Source organism: Anser cygnoides, chromosome 4 (genome assembly GCF_040182565.1).
Source record: "Anser cygnoides isolate HZ-2024a breed goose chromosome 4, Taihu_goose_T2T_genome, whole genome shotgun sequence".
NCBI lineage: Eukaryota > Metazoa > Chordata > Aves > Anseriformes > Anatidae > Anser > Anser cygnoides.
Genome location: NC_089876.1, coordinates 44,318,690 through 44,343,272, shown reverse-complemented (window position 1 = coordinate 44,343,272; position 24,583 = coordinate 44,318,690). Strand labels below are relative to the sequence as shown.

General features: G+C 35.9%; 2 protein-coding genes across 4 annotated transcripts in view; one reads left to right on the top strand and one right to left on the bottom strand.

The window, feature by feature from the left end:
* The window catches only part of ANAPC10 (anaphase promoting complex subunit 10), a 130,963-nt gene that overhangs the window by 79,495 nt on the left and 26,885 nt on the right, over nt 1–24,583 (top strand). The window lies entirely within an intron of this gene.
* Nucleotides 8,283–24,583, bottom strand: part of HHIP (hedgehog interacting protein) — a 78,780-nt gene continuing 62,479 nt past the window's right edge. The window contains exons 12-13 of the mRNA XM_048071788.2: nt 19,010–19,158; nt 8,283–16,483 (exon numbers count right to left, since the gene is read on the bottom strand). Coding sequence (XP_047927745.1) covers nt 16,290–16,483; nt 19,010–19,158 — 343 coding nt within the window. The 3' untranslated portion in view covers nt 8,283–16,289. The remainder of the gene's footprint in view (nt 16,484–19,009; nt 19,159–24,583) is intronic.

Genomic DNA, 24,583 nt, shown 5'->3' with positions numbered 1-24,583 from the left:
CCTGGAAATGAAAGGAAAGCAGAAGCTGAACTGTTTGAGAAACTGGCATGGAAAGGGATTACCCTGTCTCATTTTCCCCAAACCACATTCTTCTGAAATTACGCTTCCACTGACAGTCCCCACCCAGGCAGTCCTTCTCCCAGATGAGGTAAAGGAAGCCACCATCAAGCTGAGCTAGAAGCTGTGTTAGGCATCTCTTAGTTGGAAGCCTCTCTTAATTACATCACACCTGGCCATATTTCAGAGATTAATGAACAGCATCTTGTCAGTTTTAATATATCACAGTGCTTTAGTTTACATTGACGATGTAATCATAAATTCCCTGAGCTGTGAACTACACCTTAAGGACTTGCATAGAGTTCTAAGAAGAAATGGCTATAAACTAGAGAGTGTGCCAGTTTTGAGAAAAACCTGCAGATTTTCTAGGACATTAGGTTTCAAAAGAAGGATTACACACAGACTAAACAGAGTAGAAGTCATAAAAATTTAAAGACATCACAAATATAAGATCCTTTTTAGGTATGACAGAATACTAAAGGAAATTTATACTGAATTATACCACCCAAGCAGACCCATTAATTAATGTAATGAGAAAATATGTTCCATTTCCATGGAACTAAGCATTTGACACTTTCAGAAGGGGGTGAGGTGAAAACATATACTTCACCACTCCTGAAATTCTCAGATTTTAGCTTATCTATTCACATTCATATTTGGGCTGCTTAGGTGTTTGGATATGTGCTAATCAAGAGAGAGGAAGAAAAAATTACTGTAAGTGAGCAATGTGTCTAAAATAGTGTAAACACTTCTTGTGCTGTGTGACTTTGAAAATTACGTTTTATACTTGAACACTGTAGAGATTCTCACATCTTACTAGGAAATCAGAAGTGAAAAAAATCTTTCTATTATTGAAAACCGATTCTGAAAATAATGTACAGGTGAAGCTTTTAACTCCATAAGCAGATGCTGTGTGCTCATTCCAACTGCTTATACTTTTAAAGTTGGCAAGTAGGGCAGTTTGGAGGACTGGGAAATAAAAGCCAGGCTTTCAGGGTGGTGCAGAAATCAATGTCCCATGCAAATGATTTAAAAAACCAGTTCCTAATCCCTGTTCTTAGGGCTTTATTCCATTCCAGTTAATAAAATATTCCCCTGCATATTATTTGGAAATTCTTATGGTCATTCCTTGATAAACTGAAAAAAAAGTAAGTTTGATTCTTAACTTTTTTTGTTTTTTGGATGCAAAATAGCTTTGGTACACATACTTTTCATTTCACATCTGTGATGTCATCGTCTTAAGAGTGGGATACTGTACGAAGTAGCATCCTCTGCAGAGTGTTATGTAACTTTTCAGTTTGAATAGCAGCTTCCAGATGTTTCTGTCACTGTTTATTTGAAGAATTTTTGATAGATATGACTACCTTCTCCAGGTACAATTTAGACTTAATATGTTAGTCAGGCTCTATGCAAGTGAGGACCAAAGGCAACATTATGCTTTAATACAAAATATAACCATACCCTGGTTAACCATCATGACAGATCCATGTTACTCTGTTTTGTATGTTTTTTGAGTAGGACCTTCAGTTATCATTAGGCATTAGGTGCTGGACAAACACAGCAGTAAAAGGTGTTCAATTTCTGCGTTGTTTACAATGTAACTTAAACTAGTCCACGCATATGGCAAGGGCTTAGGAGAATTTTGTTCAAGTACAGAACAAAAATAAGTTGATGCTGAAGGATTTTCCATATTACAAATAAATATAATTATTATGCATGCAAAGTTTTAAGAGGGATTTCCACTTGTGTACAAGTCTGATCCAATTCAGTTAATCGTTTGATCTTTCAGAACCTTATCTCTTTTCACTTGTCAGTGGCAGAAAATGGACCTGCACATCCCTTTTCTGTTTTGTGCTAAGCAGTTTATGTGCAGGGTGCGCGAAGCTGCACTGTAGCCAAAATAATATTTTGAATATTTGGTCACCATGGATTGACAGAAAGAAGGCCAAACCTCATGCTTTTATGGCCTCATTAAAAAGCAGGAGATTAGTAGTAATAGCTAACCTGTCTGTGTGGTTGAAATGCAAGGTAGCAGGTTGAAATGCAGGTAGCTTCAAAATTTGAGAAGATTTTGTGTGTGTATTATGTTTGGTTCATATAAATACAAAATGGTTATTATGATGATTCTGTACTTGAAGATGCATTTCTAGCCCTAATAAATCTGAAGTCCGTAGGGAGAAAAAAAAAAAAAAGAGATGCTATCTCAAGTGTACAGGGGCAGTGTAGCTTATCCCACCGAAAATTCTTTCTAGTGGAGTGCATTCCAGATTATACATACTGTATCCATACTCAAATGTCAGGAAATTGTTTTTCTCACAGGTAGGAAGTGATGTTCTCACTAGTTCCTAGGCACATAGAGTTGTCAGATGAAAATAGGTGTTGGATAGCAGGATACTAGTCTGACCACCATTCTGTAGTCTCTCTTCATTAAAATGGCAGCATAATTGCATAGATTTGGTATTATTCATGACTGTTGTGAAACAGTTTGCTTCTTCGCACAGAATTAAGCATCAGAAATGGATGAAGTTTACCAACTGAATGAAATGACTATTTACATTAGCATTGTGATGGGCTCTAAGCATGGAAACTAATGCCCCAAAGACTTTTTGGCTTAGTGTTCTCTGTATGCTAGTTGTCTACCAGAAGATTGTCTAAACAAAAATAAAGCCAACTCAATGTTTTTCTTCTGCCACCGCTACTAGAAATAATTATTTCAGTGTCAGTTTTTCCCCTGCAATGAGTGATAATTTTCTGATCTGTGGAAGGTTTTACTTAAGGCAGTAATGATACTAAAGATGATTTTTCAGCTGTGTCTACACTGCAGTTAATAGTGACTGCAGCACATTGTGGAAATTTCTGAGTGACAAGTCAGTAAGCAGTTTAGGAGAGTGGTCTGCAGGTAAAAATAGTTGTGTGGAGCTTCATAGGCTCATCTGAGATGTTTCTTTGCTTCTCTAGACTTCCTGATTTCACTACTGGAATGCTGCTCATACTCGAGCTGACTTAAAGCTATCTCACACATCTCTACAACTCAGTAGCCACTAAAATCTTCAGCAACGACATATCTTTACTTTCATTTTTTTCCTAAGATAGAAACACTTAAGCATTTTCTTTTACCTGTTGGAAAGATGCAAGAAGGGATTCATTTCATCTTTTTATTTTAATGTCTCAGTCTCATAATCTGACAAATCTTTCAATTTGAGCTTTTCATAGGGATATTTATTTGTGAGGGAGCTGAAGTTTGAAACTCACAGTGGTAAGTTAGCCACACACCAATGAAGCTGACAACCCCATTACCATCTGAACTTGCCTTCCTGAAGACTGTTAGAGTGGGTTGGTGCGCTGGCACCACCAAAATCACAGGCAGGGCTCCTATGAATATCAACAGATCTGAATTTACACCCCGAGCTTTTTTGGCAGGAGGATTTTGAAAAAAAAAGAAATCATTTCTAGCTCTCAGGTGATATTTTTTTATATTGGGGCTGTCTTAACAGTCTATGTGATTTTTTTTTCTTTTTAGTCCTCTCTTCTTTGTAAATGTGTGCCTGTGATAAGAACTGGGGCTTTTATCATGGGATAGCAGTAAATAATTAAAAAACACGGATTATTCCCTGTAAACATACGCTTTGGGCCACGTCCCTAAATTCTTTTGCAAAACTTCTTGGAGATTTCAAGAAATGCTCTGCCACAGTAAGAGATAAATGAAGGAAAAAAAGTATTCTCAGAGTTGCCTGTTGAAAATGGACCCATATGGAGTCAGTAAAGGATCACAGAGGCAGAAAAGGGAGTTTGACTCTTAGTTGGAAGAGGAAGAACTTCTTGCTTCCTGGAGTGCATATAACTGAATTTTTGAGCAGAACTATTTTAGGAGCAGAACATTAGGCCATTCTACTTTCTGATAAGCTTTCAAGGTGAGGAGATTCTGACTCTGTTCCTCTCTCTCTTCTTTTGACACTCTGATTTTTATCATTTCTGGGTGCTTCGTAGCTTTGATTCAGCCAGAAGGATGGCAGTCAAAGCAATTTCTTGGGAAGTAACCAGAGGAGTTTAGATCCACCTCATTCTATAGTAGTGTTCTTATCATGAACTGGCACCACCACCCATGAAGTTAATTGAGGTGCTGACTATGACTAACTTTTTCAGGATTCTCCAAGGTCTCAAGCAAGCTTTGGCTGTTATATGTCTTATCCTGGCTTGCTATTAGGAGGAGATAACCATCTACCTCCACATTGTTCAGGTACTTCTGAGGATGTATTCCAGCCAGAAAAATTTCTAGCCAGATTAAAAGGTGCGTAGTGAATTCAGGTGCCAGAAAATTTTAGTAATACTGGAAATCGGGCAGATTGTTTTGTTGTTTGGGATTCTGAAGGATTTACATGCCTGGGACTTAATTTGAGTAGACCAGACATCAACAGTGCGTAGTTTGCTGACTGTTTATTTGTGAGCTAAAACCCTGATAATTCCACAGAACTTCCATCAAAAACAAAAAGCAATAATTATAAACGCAAAATCAATATGATTCTAGTAGTTCACAGGGGACCTCTTAGACATTAATCTTTCTAGTCATGCATTTAAAGAAAACTCAGAACATGTCAGACAGATGTATTCTCTGGAATAATTTTGATAAGCTAATATGGTAATGAGTTTCCTGGTTGTTTCCTGGTGCTTCTGTTCAAGTCTCCGTGCAACTCAGACACTTCAAGACAATTTTCCTTCTGCATAACCATCTTGAAAAAAAAAGCACAATTGATTAAGTACCTTTACATTCCTTATTTACACTATTGTAAAACCAAACGGTTTTGAATAAATGCACAGACAATGCATGGGGTATTACGCATGTGTGTGTAGCTGCATATTTCTGTTACAGATATAATAAGCAACAGGTATATGTAGACTGTACAGCTATGCATCTTGAAAACGTCATTTTTCAAGCTGACATAAGTGCCTTCTGATGGCTTCCTAGGCAAGATCTATCATGAGGCATCTCTAGGGATGAATTTCTTAAAAAAAATAAAAATGACTTCGACCACATTTATTTGATATTACATTCATAGGTGTAAAATAGCCGTTTATAGTTTCACTTGTCCACTTCCCTTGCTCTGGATCTGCCTCCCTGATCAAGAAATTCAATAGCTATTAAAAGCTGCAGCTGTACTAACAGTCTTATGCTTTATAGGAGGCATTTTGCAGCTATTACTTTAGAACAGACGTTCCTTGCCAGTACAGATGTTGCGCCTACCTTTTTCATAAGCACTTTATCTGCACCATGGGCATTTCATTTCTAATGTTTGCTTGAAATTGCTAAACACACTCCATAGCTGTAATTTATTTGGGCTGGTGCAGTTTAAAGAACTGAGAGCTAGGTCTGCACCTGTTCTATTCATCTGACCAGGAAAGCACTAATTCTACTGCCTAAGTGTTTGTTGAGTTTAGATCTCTTCTTTATAAATCTTGTGAACCAAATGCAGCCTGTCGATTCACACATATGTTCGCCTTCCCTGAGGTGGAAATTGCTTGCATATATATCACCAAATTTCATTTTTCTAATATTGAAGGGAGAGCATACTGCTAATGGAGGACAAGCATTGAACTCTTACGTTCCTTTCCTCAGTTAATCCATCTCCGAGTAATCAAACCTACATAGTGAATGATGAAACGTTTAGAAGTGTGTGTGTAAATGGAGCAAATTCTGCTAGTATGATGACACTGGCTTCATTGTGGAAAGTACAATGATGGTACTGATATCAGCAAATTTGTATTAATGTAAGATGAGTGACAGTTGAAGAAGTCTGTGATTTTGGCAATCTCCTAAGTAATAAAAGATAAATTTTAAATGCTGAATGTTGGACCGGTATAAGAACCCTTCATTCAACTGTTTCAGCCCAAAATTTTGGAAATCAGACAAAAGCCAGCCTAGCTTTGAAAGACAAAATTTCAGAAAAAAAATATTAAAAAAACAGAAACCACCCCAAACCAACCAAACAAGAAAGCCACTGTTCAGTGAGGTTTTTCAAAACCAAAGCTATGTCCCACTTTGCCCAATTCTGCCAGAGATGTATGTCATATGTAGACATGTCATCAAACATGACTCAAACCAACCCTTCCCCCAAAATAAATAAATGCAACCACATAGACCAAAATGATTCATTGGCATTTTAAAGATTCTACCCTACTTGCTTGTGGTGCATTTTTAATTTTGAGTTAAAACAGGAGTTGATCTCTTACTTAGTATTTTTGTTAAAATGGAAAAAAACAACCACTTATGCCATAATCAATCTTCTTAAAAACTTGTAAATATTTAGCAAATTTATTGCAATAGAATGGAGCAGAATATCTCTATAAGAGAACAAATAAGAACAAAAGAATTAAAGAATGGAGCTATATGTGGAAATAAAGAGAATGTAATAAAATGACAGAAGCTAATTTGAAGTATATATTTTGGGGATAGTGGTTAAATACTGAAGCAAAGATATTATTAGTGACTACATTACTAAAATGAAATGCTTCAGAATTGTGCATTTAAGGACTGAATTCCATTTGAAAGTTGTGATGACACTGACAAACCACACAAGCCACATTCAGGGGGCCAATACTTCATCTAATTCATTTAACAGCAGAACAGAATTTAGCCCTTTATATTTAGGATGTCATCAGAAGCTCTAGATAGAATTACAATCTTGCTGTGCATGGTTGAGTATATATAATTCTTTATGTAACATTCATGTGTTATGTGTTGTAAAAGAAATGAAAGGTAGCTGTTAATTCCAAGGCTTATAAATATGTCAGTGGGTTTTCATAATGTCTTAATAAATTATAAGAACGAACTCAAATGACTCATGATGTCACCAGAACTACATGCTGCACTGTATTTTTTACAATTATGTAGTATACCTCGTAGGATTCTTTTACTTTCTATGTGAATATGTAGATCCCACTAAAAAGTTAAAACAATCCTTGTTGATTTCTTCATTCTTTTTTATTTGCCATCTTTTGGCTGTTTTCTTGTTCTGAGCCCTTCTTCAAATTAAGAAAATTCATCTCTTTACGAAGATGTGTTTAAAAGAATATTGCTGCAACTGATATATTTATTCATTGAGAAGCTGAAAGAAAATACAGTTTCCAAATATCCTCAAATTTGGGTGAAGTTCAAATTTTCCTTGGATCTTAGTTCTCTGGCTGGCCACCATTCTGTATCACTAGTGGTATAACTAGCTGAAAAATGGAACATAAAATTCATGAAAATTTCAAGACTGTTTTGGCTTAGATCTGAAGTGTAGAGATAGCACCCGTATCTTAGTGTCAGTACTGCTTCATTCTTTAATCTAAAAAATGAACACATGATGGGCTGAACACTTTACGTAAGTTAAATGTATAAGACTAATATTCAACAGCATTTCAAAACCACCAATGTAAATTAGTGTGTAAAGAAACCCTTGGTTCTTTAGTGCTCCCTGTCTAAACTGTTTTTTACTCTCACAGGTATAAGTTACAAGTGCAGTTTGCAATTATGTGTCATGATTAAATGTTCCTTCATAAAAATACATATATATATATATAGAGAGAGAGAGTGATCCTGCTCCCACTGATATGCTTAGGTGTTGATTCAATGGAACAGAACCTGTTACTTGAGATGGGGAGAAATTGAAAGAATCCAGTATTACTTTCATTTCTTATGACCCTTATTTAAATCACTGGAAATGGTACATCTGAATTTAACATATATTTATCTGATGACTTGCTTCTCTGAAGAGAGAATCTTCTCTGAAGATATTAAATAAAGAAAAGAAAGAAATAACCCCCAGTGTTTCTCTCGTATGTACTGAACTAGTTCTTCAACATATATATATATTCCAGAAGCCTGTACTGGAAATTCCCTTGTTCAAGCTGTCTGTCCATTCACATACTGCTTGCAATGAAACAGGTATCTTTTCAATATGGAGGTCTTAGTTTTTGCTCTCATTTATCCAGAAGCAAACAGGAAACCCCATTCCAAACTTTCCATTCCAAGAATAATAGCAGTGTTCAGTCACATTTTATAAAAGCATCTTAGAATTTATATAAATAAAACTAGAGTGCATTTCAAAGAATATATAAAATGCTGGCATTTTGCTTTTACTGCAAAGATCAAAGAGCCGATTTAAAATTAAAATTGTCATGAATTTAAATTATGCATTTAGTCATAATAAAATATTAAAAAGAAAAAAAAATAAAGCAGCACATATACCTTATATTGTAACATAAAGTTTAATATATTTTATTAGCTTAAGGGACACAGAATAACTATCTATCCAGAACTTCAGGCATGCATTTACATAAATATATTAAATTAAGAAAAGCAATTATACACTTAAACATCCTTTTGTCTAAAAAATCATTAAATCCACAGATTAACAATAAATCCAACTCTATGCATTTATCACTTCCAGATACAACTGTTCCATTTCTCAGATATTACACAAATACATTTGTTAGAATTTATATGCGTTATACATATATTATATATTACATAATAGTGTGTATACATACATGGTGTTCAATAATATAATAATAATTTGTACTTTTTATAGCACTTTTCATTTGAAGAGCTCAAAGCACTTTACAAGGATTGGTTTCACTAATTTTTAGATGGAAAGTGGAGGCACAAAGATGCAATTATTTAAGGTTATATGAAATTTGTGACACGCAGTAACTGAATTCTCTTGCTTTGAACTTCAGCCATGCTGTCTCCCTAAAAAGAATACACATATAGCATACGTAATCTACATAGGTAGACTTGCAAAGGCTTGTAAGGTCTCAAACCAAGAAAGCACTTAATTATATTAATAATGTTAAGCATATGACTTTAGTGAGATTCATATGCTTAAAATTACTTGTGTGTTCCAGTGCTCTGCTAGATTGGTGCCTGTATATGCTTAGTAGTATAGTACAGTCTACAGAAGATACTTAAACGTAGTTTGAATGGTATTTTCTAAACTAGTTTCCCACATTTCAAATGTACATACAGTACCTGATGGCTACTATAAAATAAAACTACTTGAACAGAGGAATATCAGAACAGTTATGTTCTCAAGTGACAGATTTTTGTTATTTCCTCTTCCTTTCCTGCTTGGCTCCCATTAAAATCTAATTGTTCTCAAAAGGGAATTGAAGTTTTCATTCTGTAGTATATTTGGGGGGGGGACAGCTAATAGCATTTCTGGATAATTCACAGGGCAGAATTACTGCTTCTGGTATTAACGGTGATCACTACAAGATACATCTGGTGACTTCATACCAGATGGTTTCTGGTCTCAGTATATCCTGATAGGAATTTAGAGCATTCTGCACACCAAAGTTGACTCCACCTAGAGTGTTTTTCTTTTAGTAACTCCTCTTAGGAGCATTCAGCAAATGGGATTTGGTTGTCACTGCCTCATCATGCAAACCACCTTTTTCTTGTACAACAAAATGCATCCTACACACAAGCACACAAAAACCAAACAGCCACCTCTCTGCTTTCTTCCCACTCAAAAAAATTGTGAATGCAGCCACTGCATATATTCACATGCTTTAGATGGCACCTTCTTTCTGAAATTTCCAGAAATTTAAACAATTCTTATTGAAAGATTTTTTCACTTTTCTTTTAATTGCAAAATGAAATTAAATGGGAACATCTCATGGATTGTAAAAGGAACTTAACTATATGATATGTGGCACCCTACTGACCACTTATAACAGATGGAAAGTTGTTTTTTTATCATAGAAATAAAACTCTTCTCCAACAATGTAGCTTGCTGTTTGAGCACATTCTTAGCAATAATTTCTGATATTTTTATTTTGGAAGCCAGTGTGTGTACAGTATACAATAGGCAAAAACACATTAAATTAATATTATATAAAATATTAATTTTTGTGACTTTCTATGGCATGAAATGATCACTAGAATTACGTGGTTTTGGTGCGTGGAGTTCTGGTAAGCAGGTGTGCCACTTGGCTTTAAAATCAAACTGTACAGCATAAAGTAAAGAAAAAGCTCCCATGGAAACCTGTGGGAGTTTTATTTGGGTTAGGGGATAACATGATAATCCTTTCCCAATATGTAGACCAAATTAGTAATTATTAATAACTCATGGGTGAACTGAAGGAAAAAGGTTGATGTGTCCGTTGAACTATTTATACAGAGCTATAAAATAGTAATGTTTCCCATATAGAAGATAAGGCATGACTAATACTGTCCGATTAGTCAATCTACACAGTGTAAATCTATACAGAATTGCCATATTGTTTTCTGTTGTGTATTTTTACATCATGATAAATCCCTATTGCACAGCAGTAATTGAAGTCAATGAGTACAAAGGCAAGCAGGTAGATCCTTTGCCTGTAGAATACCTGCTCAGGTCTAATCCTGCACTTGCTTACATCTGTTATTTTAGTACTTTGAGTAGTGTCATCGCTTTCAGTATTGCCATTTTTATTAGTAAGGATGGGAACAAAACTTTTTGTTGGATTAAGGTATAGTCTTGATTGAAATATTACACCATTCCTATTTAACATGTGAAGAAATGTTTGAAAATATGCCTTACGTTGAATGGAGTCTTTGTAATACTGGGCTTAAAACAGTTGCAGGAACTCATCCATTGATGTCTGTGAGCACTGGGATGCCATCCCCTCTGTGGGGGCTCTCTGAGGCCCTGTCTTATTATGTCTATTTCATAAAATGGGACCACTGACTTATTTAAATTACTTTCCTGCTTAGTGGCATACGCTTAAATATTTGAAATAAACACATACGTGTGAAAGAGAAAAGATGTGAGCTAATTGCTCAGCGCTTTTGAAGAAGTAACAAAATGTTTGGCAGATTTAACAGAATGCTTTGTGTAGCAGTTGGCAGTACCTGTAAGGAAACTCAACAGGATCGGATATGCTCACTACTTAAAAGACAGGCCTGAAACTGCAGTCTTACTCTGGAAAACCTGAGTGAGTCTAATGACTATAGATGCTAACAGAGAGGCAATGGGTGCAGTGATGTCTGTAGTGAAGTTCTTCTGCCAGCTAAGTGTCTGTCTTTGAAGGACATTGTCCTATAATTAACGAAATCAATTGGAGATTTTCAGTTGACATCAATGGACCTCAAATTGGGCCCTCAAAGAAAGTTTGAGGTAATCCTGCACTGAGCTTTCAGGTAGCTTCTGCTGTTTCACAGCTATATTCTGAAAAGTAAGCTAGTAGTATTTCACTGAATTGCTACCCTTTTTAAAGCAAGGAAAATTTTAGCAAAACTTTTTTTAGTGTTTCTACAGCATTTTTCTTTGAAATTAATGGAAATATTTATCAGGTTTTTGTAGCCCAAATTCAGATTATTTGGTAGGTCTTTACTGCAAATTTGGGTCAGAATGAATTTAAGATGTTGATTGCCTTTTTGGCAAAGTTCTTAGTGATAATACATATATTTTTTAATTTGACAAATGTGAAATGTTGGTCATTTTTTAGTATAATGAAAAGGGAAAAGTTAGTTTCGATTTACTTCATGACTCCCTTCCCTTTCTTCTAAGACAACAATCAGCCTGGCCAGAAGATCAATATGGTATTATTCCTAACTGAACTGATACACAGTTAAAATAAAGGATAGTAGATTAAAATACTTCAGTATCTTTTAAAGGATTTATGCAGTTAAGGAAAACTAAGCAGAGCAGGATGTCCTCAGAACTATTTTTTCCATGTGGGCCCAATCTTCTAAATGCCCATTTCATAGATGCACGTAGAATCACACATACGAGTATTTTCATTTTAATGGGACTCCACACCTGTGAAAGATTACTTGAGCTGAAGTGTTTTTAGAATCTCACTTTTGCATATTTGTACATGAAAAAGTCCTCATTTCTGATCCCAAATTAGAGAAAGAGTATAATGAAAAGCAACATTTCATCATCTTGGGAATGTTGTTCTGCTTTTTACTTGAGGCATCTGGTTACTGTATTGAAATTGGTAACTTTCTGACTAGTGTAGTGACTGTATAGTGAACAAATGCTTTCTCCCTTCTTCCATCTTCAGTACAGCTGATGCTGAGCAGCTGAAGGCTGTTACTCCTGAATCATTATACACAGTTAATGGCCAACCTCCAGCCAAACTACGGCATTAGAAGTCACTATAAAATGACAAGATTCTGTGGGGCAATCAAAAGATAACAAACTCAGTCTACTGGGAAGTCCCTTTGATGCATATATCTATTACACAGTTTGGAAAAAAAAAAAAAAAGAAAGAAAAAGCAACACCTGCAGCAACCAGTTATTGATCTTTGCTGTAGTTCTAGGAAGGAAGGAGCTACAAAACTGAAATGTAGAGAAGTGAACGAAAGGAGATAAACGAAGAGCTGTCATGGTTGCCAATATAGAATTTATATTCTTATTTATACCTAGCTTATACTTTGGATGCATGAAACAGAATAACTTGTGAGGATTCAAAGGTACAAAGAGTCTGTATCTGAGTCCCTGACTGTTAATGGAAGAAATATATTTCCTTGAGGGGAAGAGTTTGGGATAATATTTCTTAATGGAAACATTAGAAAAGCGTGCTTAATGTTTTTTTGATAGTTTGTTCGTTTGTTTTTCTGAAATGGAGTAAACCAATTTGGAGCTGATTTAGCATCTTTTTGTCTCAATACTTATCTATGGAGTAAGAACGTTTCTCCTTATATTCAAATAATATGCCTTTTTTTCTGATCGGTAGCATCTTAAAAATAGAAGGATGAAGGTTTTCCATCCTGAAATAATAAAATGAGGGTTGAAAACTAGCATACATCAGGAATAGAGTTACTTTTTTGCAACAGGTATATTTATTCTTTTTTAACAGTAGAAAGCCTGAAAGAATGCTCGAAATGTACCATGTATTGGGACAAAGAGAGGGCAGTATCTCACAATAAAGGAATAAGTGAATGGAATAAAAGATTAGGAGAGAGAGAGACAGAGACAGAGACAACTTGAACACATACATAAAATCCTTTCTAGAGGCCCTTATCTAATTGCCTCATTTATCTAGTTTCATTTATAAGCTCAGTTTTATTCTGGGACACTCGCAGAGATTGTGTGAGAATGGCTGTAGAATGACCTAACTGGCAATGGGCTTTCTACAAACCCTTTTTTTTTTTTTTTTGTATGCCAATTCTCAGGGCAATTACTGCAGTTGCCCTTTTTATATTAGCATCTTGGGTGGTTAGGCCTAGGGTTTACTCACTCTTTTTAATAGTATAATTTCTTTTGATAAATAAGCAGTTGGGATTTTTGTGTCTTTTTTTGAGAATACTTCTTTTCCACTGGGACTTCCTATGTATCCATGTGGGCTTAAAGCAGATGCCTGCTTTCACATGATACAAAAGATGATTTAAAAATGAAGCAGAACACTTTCCATAAGCTATTTCCCCTTTCTCTCCATTCTTCATTTAGATTACTTCTAAGTTTTGAATTTTTGATGGACTGAAACATTTTTTTTTTTTTAAGAAATAAACTGAAATATTTGCTTCAGTTTTAAAAGTGATTTTCTGGCTGCAGTGCAGTTGATGAGAGTTTTTTTTTATGCCATTGATTTGAATGAGCCCTGGATTTAATTCTTAACCTTTAATGAAATTTCATTTTCTGATTCCACTAGTAGACTAAATTGTCTTTATTATTAAGATGAAAACTGTATGGTCATTGTTATCCCTTCTTTTCACAACTGTGGCATATACTGGCTATATACATGACTACAGAATATACATTACTGGGGATCTTCAATTTATGTACAGCCCACTTTTTTTTTCTTTTTTTCTTTTTTTTTTTTTTAAGTCTCTAGGAATGAAGCAGTGAGAAAAGAACTATCACTTTTCCCCAGCCAGTTATTGAGAGTATTATGAACTAAAGTGGGGTTTATTTTTTTAATATATTCATTAAAGAAAGTGTTAAAGATGTTATCTCTGTCAGACATTTAAACGTTGCAAAAATACTTGAGTGACTTTCTTGCTTTGCTGATTATGAAGAGTGCAATAAAACTGCACTATCTGACAGGTTTAGACAGCTGGCTCATTCATGAGAAGTTCACATTTTTGTCACCCACGTTGAATAAGGGAAGATTAGATGGTAAGGTCAATTTACAAAAATGGTTGTCAGGACATTTTTTAATTGTAAAACTTTTTGTGATGGAATTCAGGAAAAAGACTAAAGGCAGAAAGCAGTGGAGACAAAGAGCTGCTATTAACCTACAGATGCTACTGCAGGGTTCATTTTAAGATTGGTCACACTGCTTAGCCAATGAAGTGTTGGTGTGACTATAAGGGACCACCCTTTTCTGGGGTGAGAGGGCAATTTGGTCTTCATGCTCATTTAATCCTGAGATGTCTTTCAATGGACTGTCAGTTGAATCTACATTGTGCAAAATTATGCATGCACTTTTTAATGCAGACCATTGTTCACTAAGCACTTAACCAAGATCTCAACCAATTTCCATTTGGCATGAGGTCACTTGAAACCCAAGCAAACATATATGGAAGGCAAGTGTAATTTTCTGTTCCTCTCAGCTGGAATGCTGAATAGAGATAAATACAAGTAACAGTTTTGCTGTACTTAAAGATTTAATATTTATTAAATGAAGACTGACAACTTTCCGTAAAGGAAAATTCATTACATGTCACTACCCTGGAAAAAGAATTTTGCTACTGGAGAGCAATATGGCTAGAGTATGCTAGAAGTTATTGCCTAAAGTGTTGTAAACTGTTGACGCATGAGTAGCTGCGTATAAGAACCATTAGCGTGTGCATGCTGTGGCTACTCTACTCTCTTTTTACAGGCAAGATTTTATAAAAGCCAGGTAGTGCAAAGGAAATCTGATAGCCAGTAAACAGTGAACAAAGAAACTGCCAATAATGTCCCAGAGCTGGAGATAACAGGGCACCGATTCTGAAGATACATCTAATTAGAATATTAATACTTTAGAAAACCTGACTAGAGCATGTACACCGTATTTATTGATACATTTACAAAAATTCAATTTCATGTTAGCTCTTCAAGGAACATTTACATTTAAAACCATATTTGGCAATAATTGTTATACGTTTTGTACAAGTGACATCTTACACAGCCAACACGTGCTAATGTGAGCTTTTGTCCAGTGAAGTTCCATTCAGTGTGAAATCTGTAGCAGTCTAATCATGTATAATCTGGCCCGTCCTGTTATAGTGAAAATCACTTTATGAACGCTTCTAACATATGCTGGAATTTTATTAGGATTGGTTGGTGGTTGTTTTTTCATCCGTCGTAAATGAATACAAGTTGACACAAGGATACATTTCTAGATTAGATCCACAACACAATAAAGAGTGTGTTTGCTCTCTCTTTCCCCGTCTTTCCAATTAAGTTGGTGAAAAATGTAACTTTAGTATTATACAGGACATGGCAAAGCTGTCTCATCTAGGTGATGTCTATATTATAAAAATAAAATAATATAAATATGTAACATGAACCCAGTGCCCATTGTTAAATAAAATATATGATAAAAAGCAGACCTTCTAGGATGACTGGTTTTGAAATATGCGAGTATAATTTAATTATTAAACACTCGAAACAATCTTGATATTAAGCTGCGATAACCAGATTTTTGCATCTATGCTAGATAAAGAAATGCGTAACATTCTGTAATAGAGTTACATTGATGAAGGTGAAGGTTACAGTCTTACAATGAATTGCCTAGATAGGAATGCATTAAGGAGATCTGAAATATTCTCTCATAACGTAGATCATTTCGCCTTAAAAACTGTTACAACTGGATTTCATTAAGTCCAGGAGTTTATACAGCGATGGTTCAAAACTGCTCTCTTATTGCTATAATCAGGCAGTTGCAGACACAAGGTTTCTGGGATGTCAGTGAATCCAAAATGACATCAGGAAAGTCCTTTGATGAAATTGTGGTTTGCAGTGGAATTACTTTGTAAACTATTTCTCATGAAGAAATATATATAAAAAAAATTCCACTACCTGTGAAACCGTATTTATGATAGTGCCTGCCCGTGTATGTGTGCATGTATTGGGTATCTGTACATCCGTGGGGATGTACAGGAATATTTACACGCATACAACAAATTTATTGGCACATTTCTGGACAGTATATTTAAATTAATAAAGTAAATCAAATCACCGTTATTTGTTGCAGGATAACCAACCGTCTTTTAAAAATGACAGGATTCAAAACAAATGCCCGTTGAAAGTGTAGTTTCCAAATAGTCCCAGAAACTATACAATATAGCTGGTTAGGTCCAGCAAATAGGATGTCATGTCTAGGATCTGATCAAGAATACCTGCCCTTGTCACTCTTCGGATGTTTCTATCCACTTGTTCACACTGGGGGCCGAGATAGCCTTTTTTACATAAGCATTTATTAGGCCTTACACAGACACCTCCATGTCGACACGCTGGGTCACACTTCGCTGTGGGTAAAAAAAGAGCAGTTTTCTAATTTCTTTCAAGTATCACAAAGCAAAAAGCTACAAAATGTATTCATTAAGAACTACTTTTCTGAACTTATAATGGTAAAGCACATAAATTAAAAACAAAATAGGATAAAATATTGGATGTTTCAAAACCATATTTTTGAAAGTTGTAGAATACTAGGGGGAGGAAGTATATTTTTATGTCTGAGAGAATATCTCCTAGGACAAACTGTGAAAATCAAATAGGAAATTTTTGAAAATGTCCAATTCCTGTATTCAGGTGGGATTTTGGAGTGCATTGGAGACTCATCTCAAAAGATTTTAGGCTTCAAATATCATATCACTTAAACAAGACATACAAAATTGCTAGAAGTTTAGATAGTGGTGGTCTACGTCATCCCATTTCTTATGACGACAAGCCGAAAAAGTCCTGAAGTTGTAGAGACATATCAGCAACTGACCACATCCAAACCGGCAAGTACTATATCACAGATAAACTTCTTTCTCTGTACATGCAGAGTTCTGCACTACACTATTTCCTTAGCAGAGCAGAGTACAAGTGAGGCACAAAATGGGGCCCATTTGGCTCCTGAATAACTTAATATTGGAATAAAATGGAATTAACATTAAAAACAATAACAACAACAACAACAACAAAAAAAAGAACGTATTTTAGACAGCTTTTATCAGTTAAGCTTGAAAGATTTCCCTCTCTTTAGTCGATATTTGACAATTTACCAGTAGAGTCCTAGGTCAATCATCTTTCCCAAGTTTTTCAGATTTAAATGCTATATGAATCTGTAGCCAGTGTTAGCAAAAACAGTATTCATAACTTCCAGTTTTGAATGTGGTCTCTTCTATGGCACAGTCACTGCACTGTGATACAGGAAAGCTATAATATCTATTTACAAAGACTTAAAATACACTATACAAATAAAGATTCTTGATATTATTCATGAATTTCTTAATTACCTTAGATGGAAATTGATGCCTTGTAACTATTTTTTCTTATTTATATTATGTTTATAGCTTGAGCTTCAAGCTAGAACACCTCTGCTAAGTGCTGTGTGGGATGCAATGAAGAAAACTCCTTAGTCTACATGCTTTTCTGCAGCTTTCTTGTACAAACTTGTATCTAACAAACTATCTATCAAAGAACAATAATTTTTTAAACAAAACTGATTCTTCAAGATACATTCATGGTCACACTGGAGACATTTTTTACTTTGAATTCCACTTGGACAAGGGCTATAGAATGGACCTCATTCTCCAAATCTAGGCAAGGTCTGACTGACAAGTGGGGACAAGCGAAGCTGGGCTATCTGGCTGGATTACCTCATCCGTTTCTCCAGCCTGCTTTTCTTGCACAGCTGTGTGATGCTCGGCTTATGCATCTTGTCAGTAGGATATATCGTTAGCGATTTCATCCATTGCATTTCAATCCAAACCACATCACTCTTGCTCATCAGTAAGAAATGCAAGGCTGCTGGAATTTACACTCCAGTCTGTAAGGGCTGCATGTCAACCTCAGTAGGGCCCTCCTGAGTGCCTTTCCAACCTGAAGTATCCTGGGGTCCATCGCCTGATCCTTGCTTTGTCTTACTCTACAGTTCTTCTCCTCTTTTGTCTTACCTCTGCATATTGACATCTGGTCAAACTCTCTGAGCAAATATGAGTCAGAAGACTGTGCTGATACACTAGTAGCAGCTTCTGGTTCCCAGGCTTGCTCTGGAAGATCTGTTAGGCCAGAGTTATGCGGCTCAGCCACAGTAAGCACAGTCTCTGTGAGACACTGATAGCACAGCTGTGGCATTCAAGGTCACTTGTTCATTCCTCTCTCCCCTTCGGTGGCATACGCCACGTTCGCCATCCATTGGGTTTGATCACTGTCACTTTTTCAAGTGACTCTTCAAAGATAGGTTACAGCAACAAGATGGGAGTTAATGAAAGCACCACAGTTATTTGTGATGGATCACAATTACTTTCCGATTATTAGCTGCTTTGTGACAAGTTGTACACAGAATTCTCTAGAATTCTCATTTTAGTCTTTAGGATCAAAAATAAGAATGTACCAAAACTAAATTAGTTGTATTAATTCACTAAGTGCAAAATATGCAGTAGTGACCTGCAGACCTGATTTTAGTATCTTTCCTGACCAGGTACTCCTATTTGACACGGACTGTGTAAGATTGCAGGCAGGAGCTCAATGTCCAACAGTGACCATATTATTGATTGCACTTCATTTTATTTTACAGAATTGGTGTAAAAAGAAGAATGCTGTTGTCTGACATACTTCTGCTCTCACCTGCATTCTGAAGTGGTTCCCATTGCATGAGATGTTTTGATTTTAACTGTTGCACTCACCTAAAGACTTATTCTGCTCCTACACCTCATGAGATCAGTATCTCTTTTATGATGTCTGAGGACTAAGTGTCAATGAAAATTTCTCCTAGCAAATTATTAAAAGCAAATTATGCCATGTCATTGCTTTATTCACTTGTTGCCATGAATCTATATACAAACCAGCTCTGCAGAACTCTCCTTCCCAGCCTTGATTACAGCAGCATTTTCCTGTGGGAGTGCAGTGCCCATTCCGACAGTGCCTTGAGCATTCAGATGTCAGTGTCTGTGCAGACTGAGCTGTTCTTTTGCATTCTTCAGGGACTAAAGGCCTGTATAAAAATATACGAACCAAGCGTATAGTTAAAATTCAGGGTCAAGGAGAAAAACTGCTTTTGCACATGAAATTGAAAGTTGTAATTTTCACTCAGTATAGTTGTTTTAAGTGGCTTCTATAGGAACGTGTACAGCTTTCCACAGAAAGTATATTGATACAAAAGAAAAATCCAAATCTCATTTAATGCTCTCAGTTGGGAACGTGCATACTTTATCATGAAGCACATACATTTCCTTGTATTCAGAAAGATATTGGCAATGAACATAGAATTCAAACTTTATTTTTTTATTGAAGGCCTGATTCTCATTTGTGCAATTATCAGCGGTGTAAATCAGTGTTCTTAGAGGACTTTTTTTTTCTTTTTTTTTTTCTCCAGAAGACCAGTGAAATAAAGATGGTGTGTTACATTGCAGAAAAATACAGTGTTACTTGCTATTCTTTCATATAACTACCTTCAGAGGTCTTTTACAAGATTAAATAATAGTCCTTGAGACTTCCTGAAGCTTGAATGTGGTAAAAAGAGCATCCCAAAGATCTAATCACGGGCAGCATATATCTCTAGAGGTTGGGAACTGAATTGCCTCTCAGCAGATTTCTTACGGTACTCAAGGTGTTGACTTCAGGCAGGCAGGCCCACAGTAAATTTTTGTAATAAACCTGAAAAGCTCTCTTGCTTCCAGGGAACACTTTTACTAAGGGTAACTGAGCACTGGCACAGGTTGCCCAGAGAGGTTGTGGGGCCTCCCATCTTGGAGCTGTTCAAAACCTACCTGGACAACCTCCTGTAGGTGTCCCTGCTTGGGCAAGGTGTTGGGCCAGATGACCTACAAAATATTTTTTGTCCTACAAGATATTTTGGATGTCCAGTATCTTTTTTATTTACAAAAGCACAGCATTATATTCCTTAACAACGAAGTATCTGTAGCATTTTAACTTAAGTCTGTCTTAACTGTTGATAGAATTTCAAAGTCTTTTTTACATGGTTTTTGAATTGAGCTGGTTGTCATGCTGACCACTTATTTTATTTGTGATTTGAATTCAGCAGCTAGAGACTGATAGGATCACCACAAGGCTACAGGTTCCAGGGACAGGTATCATGATTTGTCTGCGCAGCAATAAATTGAGAAAAGAATGTCAGGATCTACCAAGAGTTCTAAACAAGTAACTGAATGGAATTGTAATGGCAAATTAAGTTAATTACTGACAAATACAAAATGACTCATTGTCAAAGAAATAGTTTGAACTACTGCCATGCATTCCTAAACTTGAAATTGGAAGGAAAAAGATTCTACCAGTTTTATGGAGAGCTCAGTGAAACCTTGGCTAAGTGTCCAGCTGGAATTCAAAGAAAACAAAACAAAATTGTACAAGATAGTAAGAACAGAATAGAAGAGTACTAACATAAGTATTAAACCCCCAGCTATATGCAAGTAGCTGGAATAGCAACTTGTGTACTGGTTACCCTATCAAATATTAACATTCTAGATTGATACCCCTGTGTGAGCAAAGTAAAAGATCTTGATAGTCTTTGGAGTATGAGAAAGAAGGGGTATGTTGGAAAACAGTGTGGAAATTAGTATGTGGAAAACAATGGCGGAAAAAAAAAAAGGAGGAAAAATGGGGATTCTTGTTTACCTCCCATTTCAATGTCAGAACTATTGAGGAAAAAAATTAAGCTCAAGAAAATAAAATTAACTAGTTGAACCCATGGCTTCTAAGGTATCAATGAAGCCCATGTTCTAGCAGCATTTTAAAAAGATATTTCTAAGCACAATGGGACCATTCAAAGTATTATTAGATAGGGTAAAAAATTGTAAGAAAAATAAGCACATATACCTAATGTCACAGAATTCCCTTATTAGCTGACTGGACTTATATTTTTCCCCTATTTTGGCATGCAGCTTTTTAATGGTACATTACAGGGTTTCTTGCATTCTTCTTTGAAACAGAATAATAGAGTACAGGATCACTGGTTTGTTTCACCCTAGCACTTTCTCTGCTCAGGCTTAATTGCTAAGATGATTATTTAAACATCCATTCAGAACTGGTTGCCCAATGACATTAAGGACAGAAAGAATGTGTAGCTGCATCTTTCAGTGTAGCACCAAGTTCTGATTTCAAAAGCACTTTGGAGAATCAGATTCAAGCTCTTGTATTATTTAAGGTCTTTGAAGTATGCTTTGACACCTTTCGCGCAGCACATTTGAAACCCTTTTTTTGTGTTCACATATTTCCACAGCTGTCTTTTAAATATAATGCTTTTTTTTTTTTTTTTTTTTCCGGACCTGTAAGGAATTTCACTTCTATAGTAATGAGTGCATTACATATGCATTACATATGATCTGGTTAGGTAAGTTCCTACACTTAAAAATTATATGTGAGATTCACAGGCAGCACTGTTTTGAAAAGAGCTATACAAAATGATAAGATTTTCCGTTGAGACTTATTCAGATTCAAAGTAAAAAGATCTGTCTTCTAATTGCTATGTCAGGAAAAGAAAGGTGTAAATTTATGTTGATTTCTTTACAACCATCTGCATAGGAGGCAACATTTTTTAATTCATCTGTCTCAAAGCCCATTTCTTTCAGGTTATTTTAAACGGAGTCTTCTCTTTTTCTTGCTCAAACACAAGTACAGTACTGTGTTCAGCAGGAAGAATAACCTCAGGTTCCTGGAGCATCTCTTAGAAAAGAGCTCCAGTGGTATATCTTCAGCAAAGAATGACCTCACAAGTCACAGAGGTATTGTATTTGTGAAGACAATGATTTATTTTCTTAATAGATGCAAACTATTTATCTATGATAGTGCTGGAATATTTGGGTTCTTTCTATTCATATTTCATGAGGGAGGCAGAAATCATACTTTTTTTTTTTTTTTTGTATCCAGCACAGCATGGCTGGCCACTTTTATGATTTAAAGCTTTCTAATGCTTGTGGTGCTTGTGAATATAACCTTGCCTTTTATTCTACCATCAATCAATAACTTGCACTCATCAGCCTTGGATAATATTTATTAAAGGTGGGGTGGAGTAGAAACAAAGATGGAAAAAATTCAGGTTGGCAGAGTGCCTTAGGAGAAGAGTAATACAAATGCAGCTGCAGCAGAATCCTTTTTGTGTGTGAGAAGAATTACTGTTTTTCCTTATTTGTACTATGGGAAAAGCCACACTTCTTTCTCAGGATTTGAATGCCATTCTGGTACAAACACATATCATGAGAAAGTCTCTGCCCCACAATACTTACACTTTGCATTCTTAAGGCTTTAAGGGGTGGAAATTTTCAGGCTCAGTGTAAGTGTTTTGAACTGAATCTCAGAAAGATAACATAAATCTCGAAACTGACTGCTGGGACTTGATCTTTCCAGCACTTAGACAGCGTATGATTTTGTTTATACAACTAGTGCTTCACTCTGTCTCTTGACGTGGAAAATGGAGGGGGATAGATGTAGCCACACCATGGGCTGGAGAGAATTTTTTTACTTGTCTCCCTCAATCTATAAAACTCTAAAGGGTACAGCTTGATTACTCTTACAGTAAGCAGTATTTGGTCCACAGAAAGTCAGCCAAAAATGTAGCTGATAATGACTATTTATATGGTCTGTACAATTCTAGTTATCTTAAAGAGCTGTTCATATATACAGTACAGTACAGTATATCTTGCTTGTTAAAACATGCTTTCATGAAACTGTGTAACAACTCTAAATGTATGGAACATGGAGGAGAAGTTGTACTGGGGGCTGGGGCCCTTGCTGGGTCCCTTCACTGCCATGGTTAGTGAACTGAGAATTCCTGACTGTGCAATACGTAAAATAATTCTGACTACGTTACTGCAGCTGGTGTAGGAAAGTAGACTCTACTGTTAGTTTCGAGGCATACAAAAGTCTGACGTGCTTTATTAGATTAGGGTTCATCATATATTTGCTTAGAACTCCATGCTTTCCTTCGTCCAGCTTTTATCAGCTCCCCTAAGTGTGCAGTGATGTGCTCGTTGTATGCACCAGCCTGTAACTCAGACATACAGAATCAATGCAAATGGAGGGTCAAATTCAGCAGTTATACAATGGTACCGAACACAGCATAATTCCTCCATCAGGCCTTTGACACTATATTGAAAATCTCTACTATCCTGCTAAAGCCAAAAAAAAAAAACACAAAAACAACAGAAAAAGAGACAAAATTCCTGGATGTTCGAATTCGAACAAGAGATGTGGCCATAGAAATCCTGATTGTGGTACAAAATATGTGGAAGAACATTACACTTCAATTAACTGCACACAAGATACTAGGTATCAGAAAGATGCCTAAGTATATCACCAAAGTTTGTGCGCTGGTTTATTTTTTTTTCCTTTATAAGGGAAAATGTCAAGAAAAAATAATTTTACTTCACTGTAATTTACTACTTGTCATAGAATAAATATAGCATCTCTTCAGGTACAGTTTCTAAAATTAAAAAGTATACCTTTAGTCCTGGGAGAGATGCCAAAAGCTCGTTACTTGTCTCCAGATTTACTACATGGGAATAATGTGGAAAAAACTCACAGCTTTTAAGATTTAAACTCAGCAGCATATCAAATTTATTCTTATATGGTATACTTGTTCATGACCTCTAGTCTTAAGAAATTCTGTCATGTTTGAAAACTAGTCCCTAGTGAAGCCTGTATCAATGTTAATAGCTAAGAGGTCAATGCAACTGCTAAACAGTTTGTATTACTGTCAGGGTGGTCATGAAAACAACACCTGCTGCATGAGCACTTGGCAGCTGGGTCAACAGGCACTGTGGGAATTTATCAATTTAGGGGGCCACTTGCATAACACTTTGACTGATGAATTGGGAAAGACTGGCTTACTGGGCTAAAGCTGCTCTATTATGTATGACTTTCTTTAGGATGGCAGAGGCTTCCTGCAGGCTCCAGAAAATAAGCAAAAGATAAACTGAGCTGTTTTTTTTCCTTATAAAGTGATAAAAAGTGAGAACTCCTTAATAGCCAGTGCTAGAAAGACTTAGAAAAATCTAAAAAAAAATCCCAAACCAAAACAAAAACTTTTACAGTCAGTGAGCTGTGATGTGATTGAAAAAAATCCTTAGGTTTTTCCATCGTGGTTACAAAGGAGTTTTTGTGAAGTACTTCTGTAAAGTGAAACTCTCTAGACTGGTATTCGCAAAAAGCTCTAATTTCTCTTTAGTGTCTCTTATGGGAATAGTAACTGCATGTGGGTAGGTAAATGAGATAAGAATTTTGCATGCTATGGCTAAACTAAACATAATTAGACATTAATTCGGGCTTTCCATTCCCTCAAATGACTTAAGGGATAGTAACTTTCTGAACAGAAAGAAATCACATGGCCCACCTGGGTTGGTGAGAGCATTCACCAACAAAATTGGCTCATTTGACAGTCAGCTTTAAGTAGTAGCTTCACAATC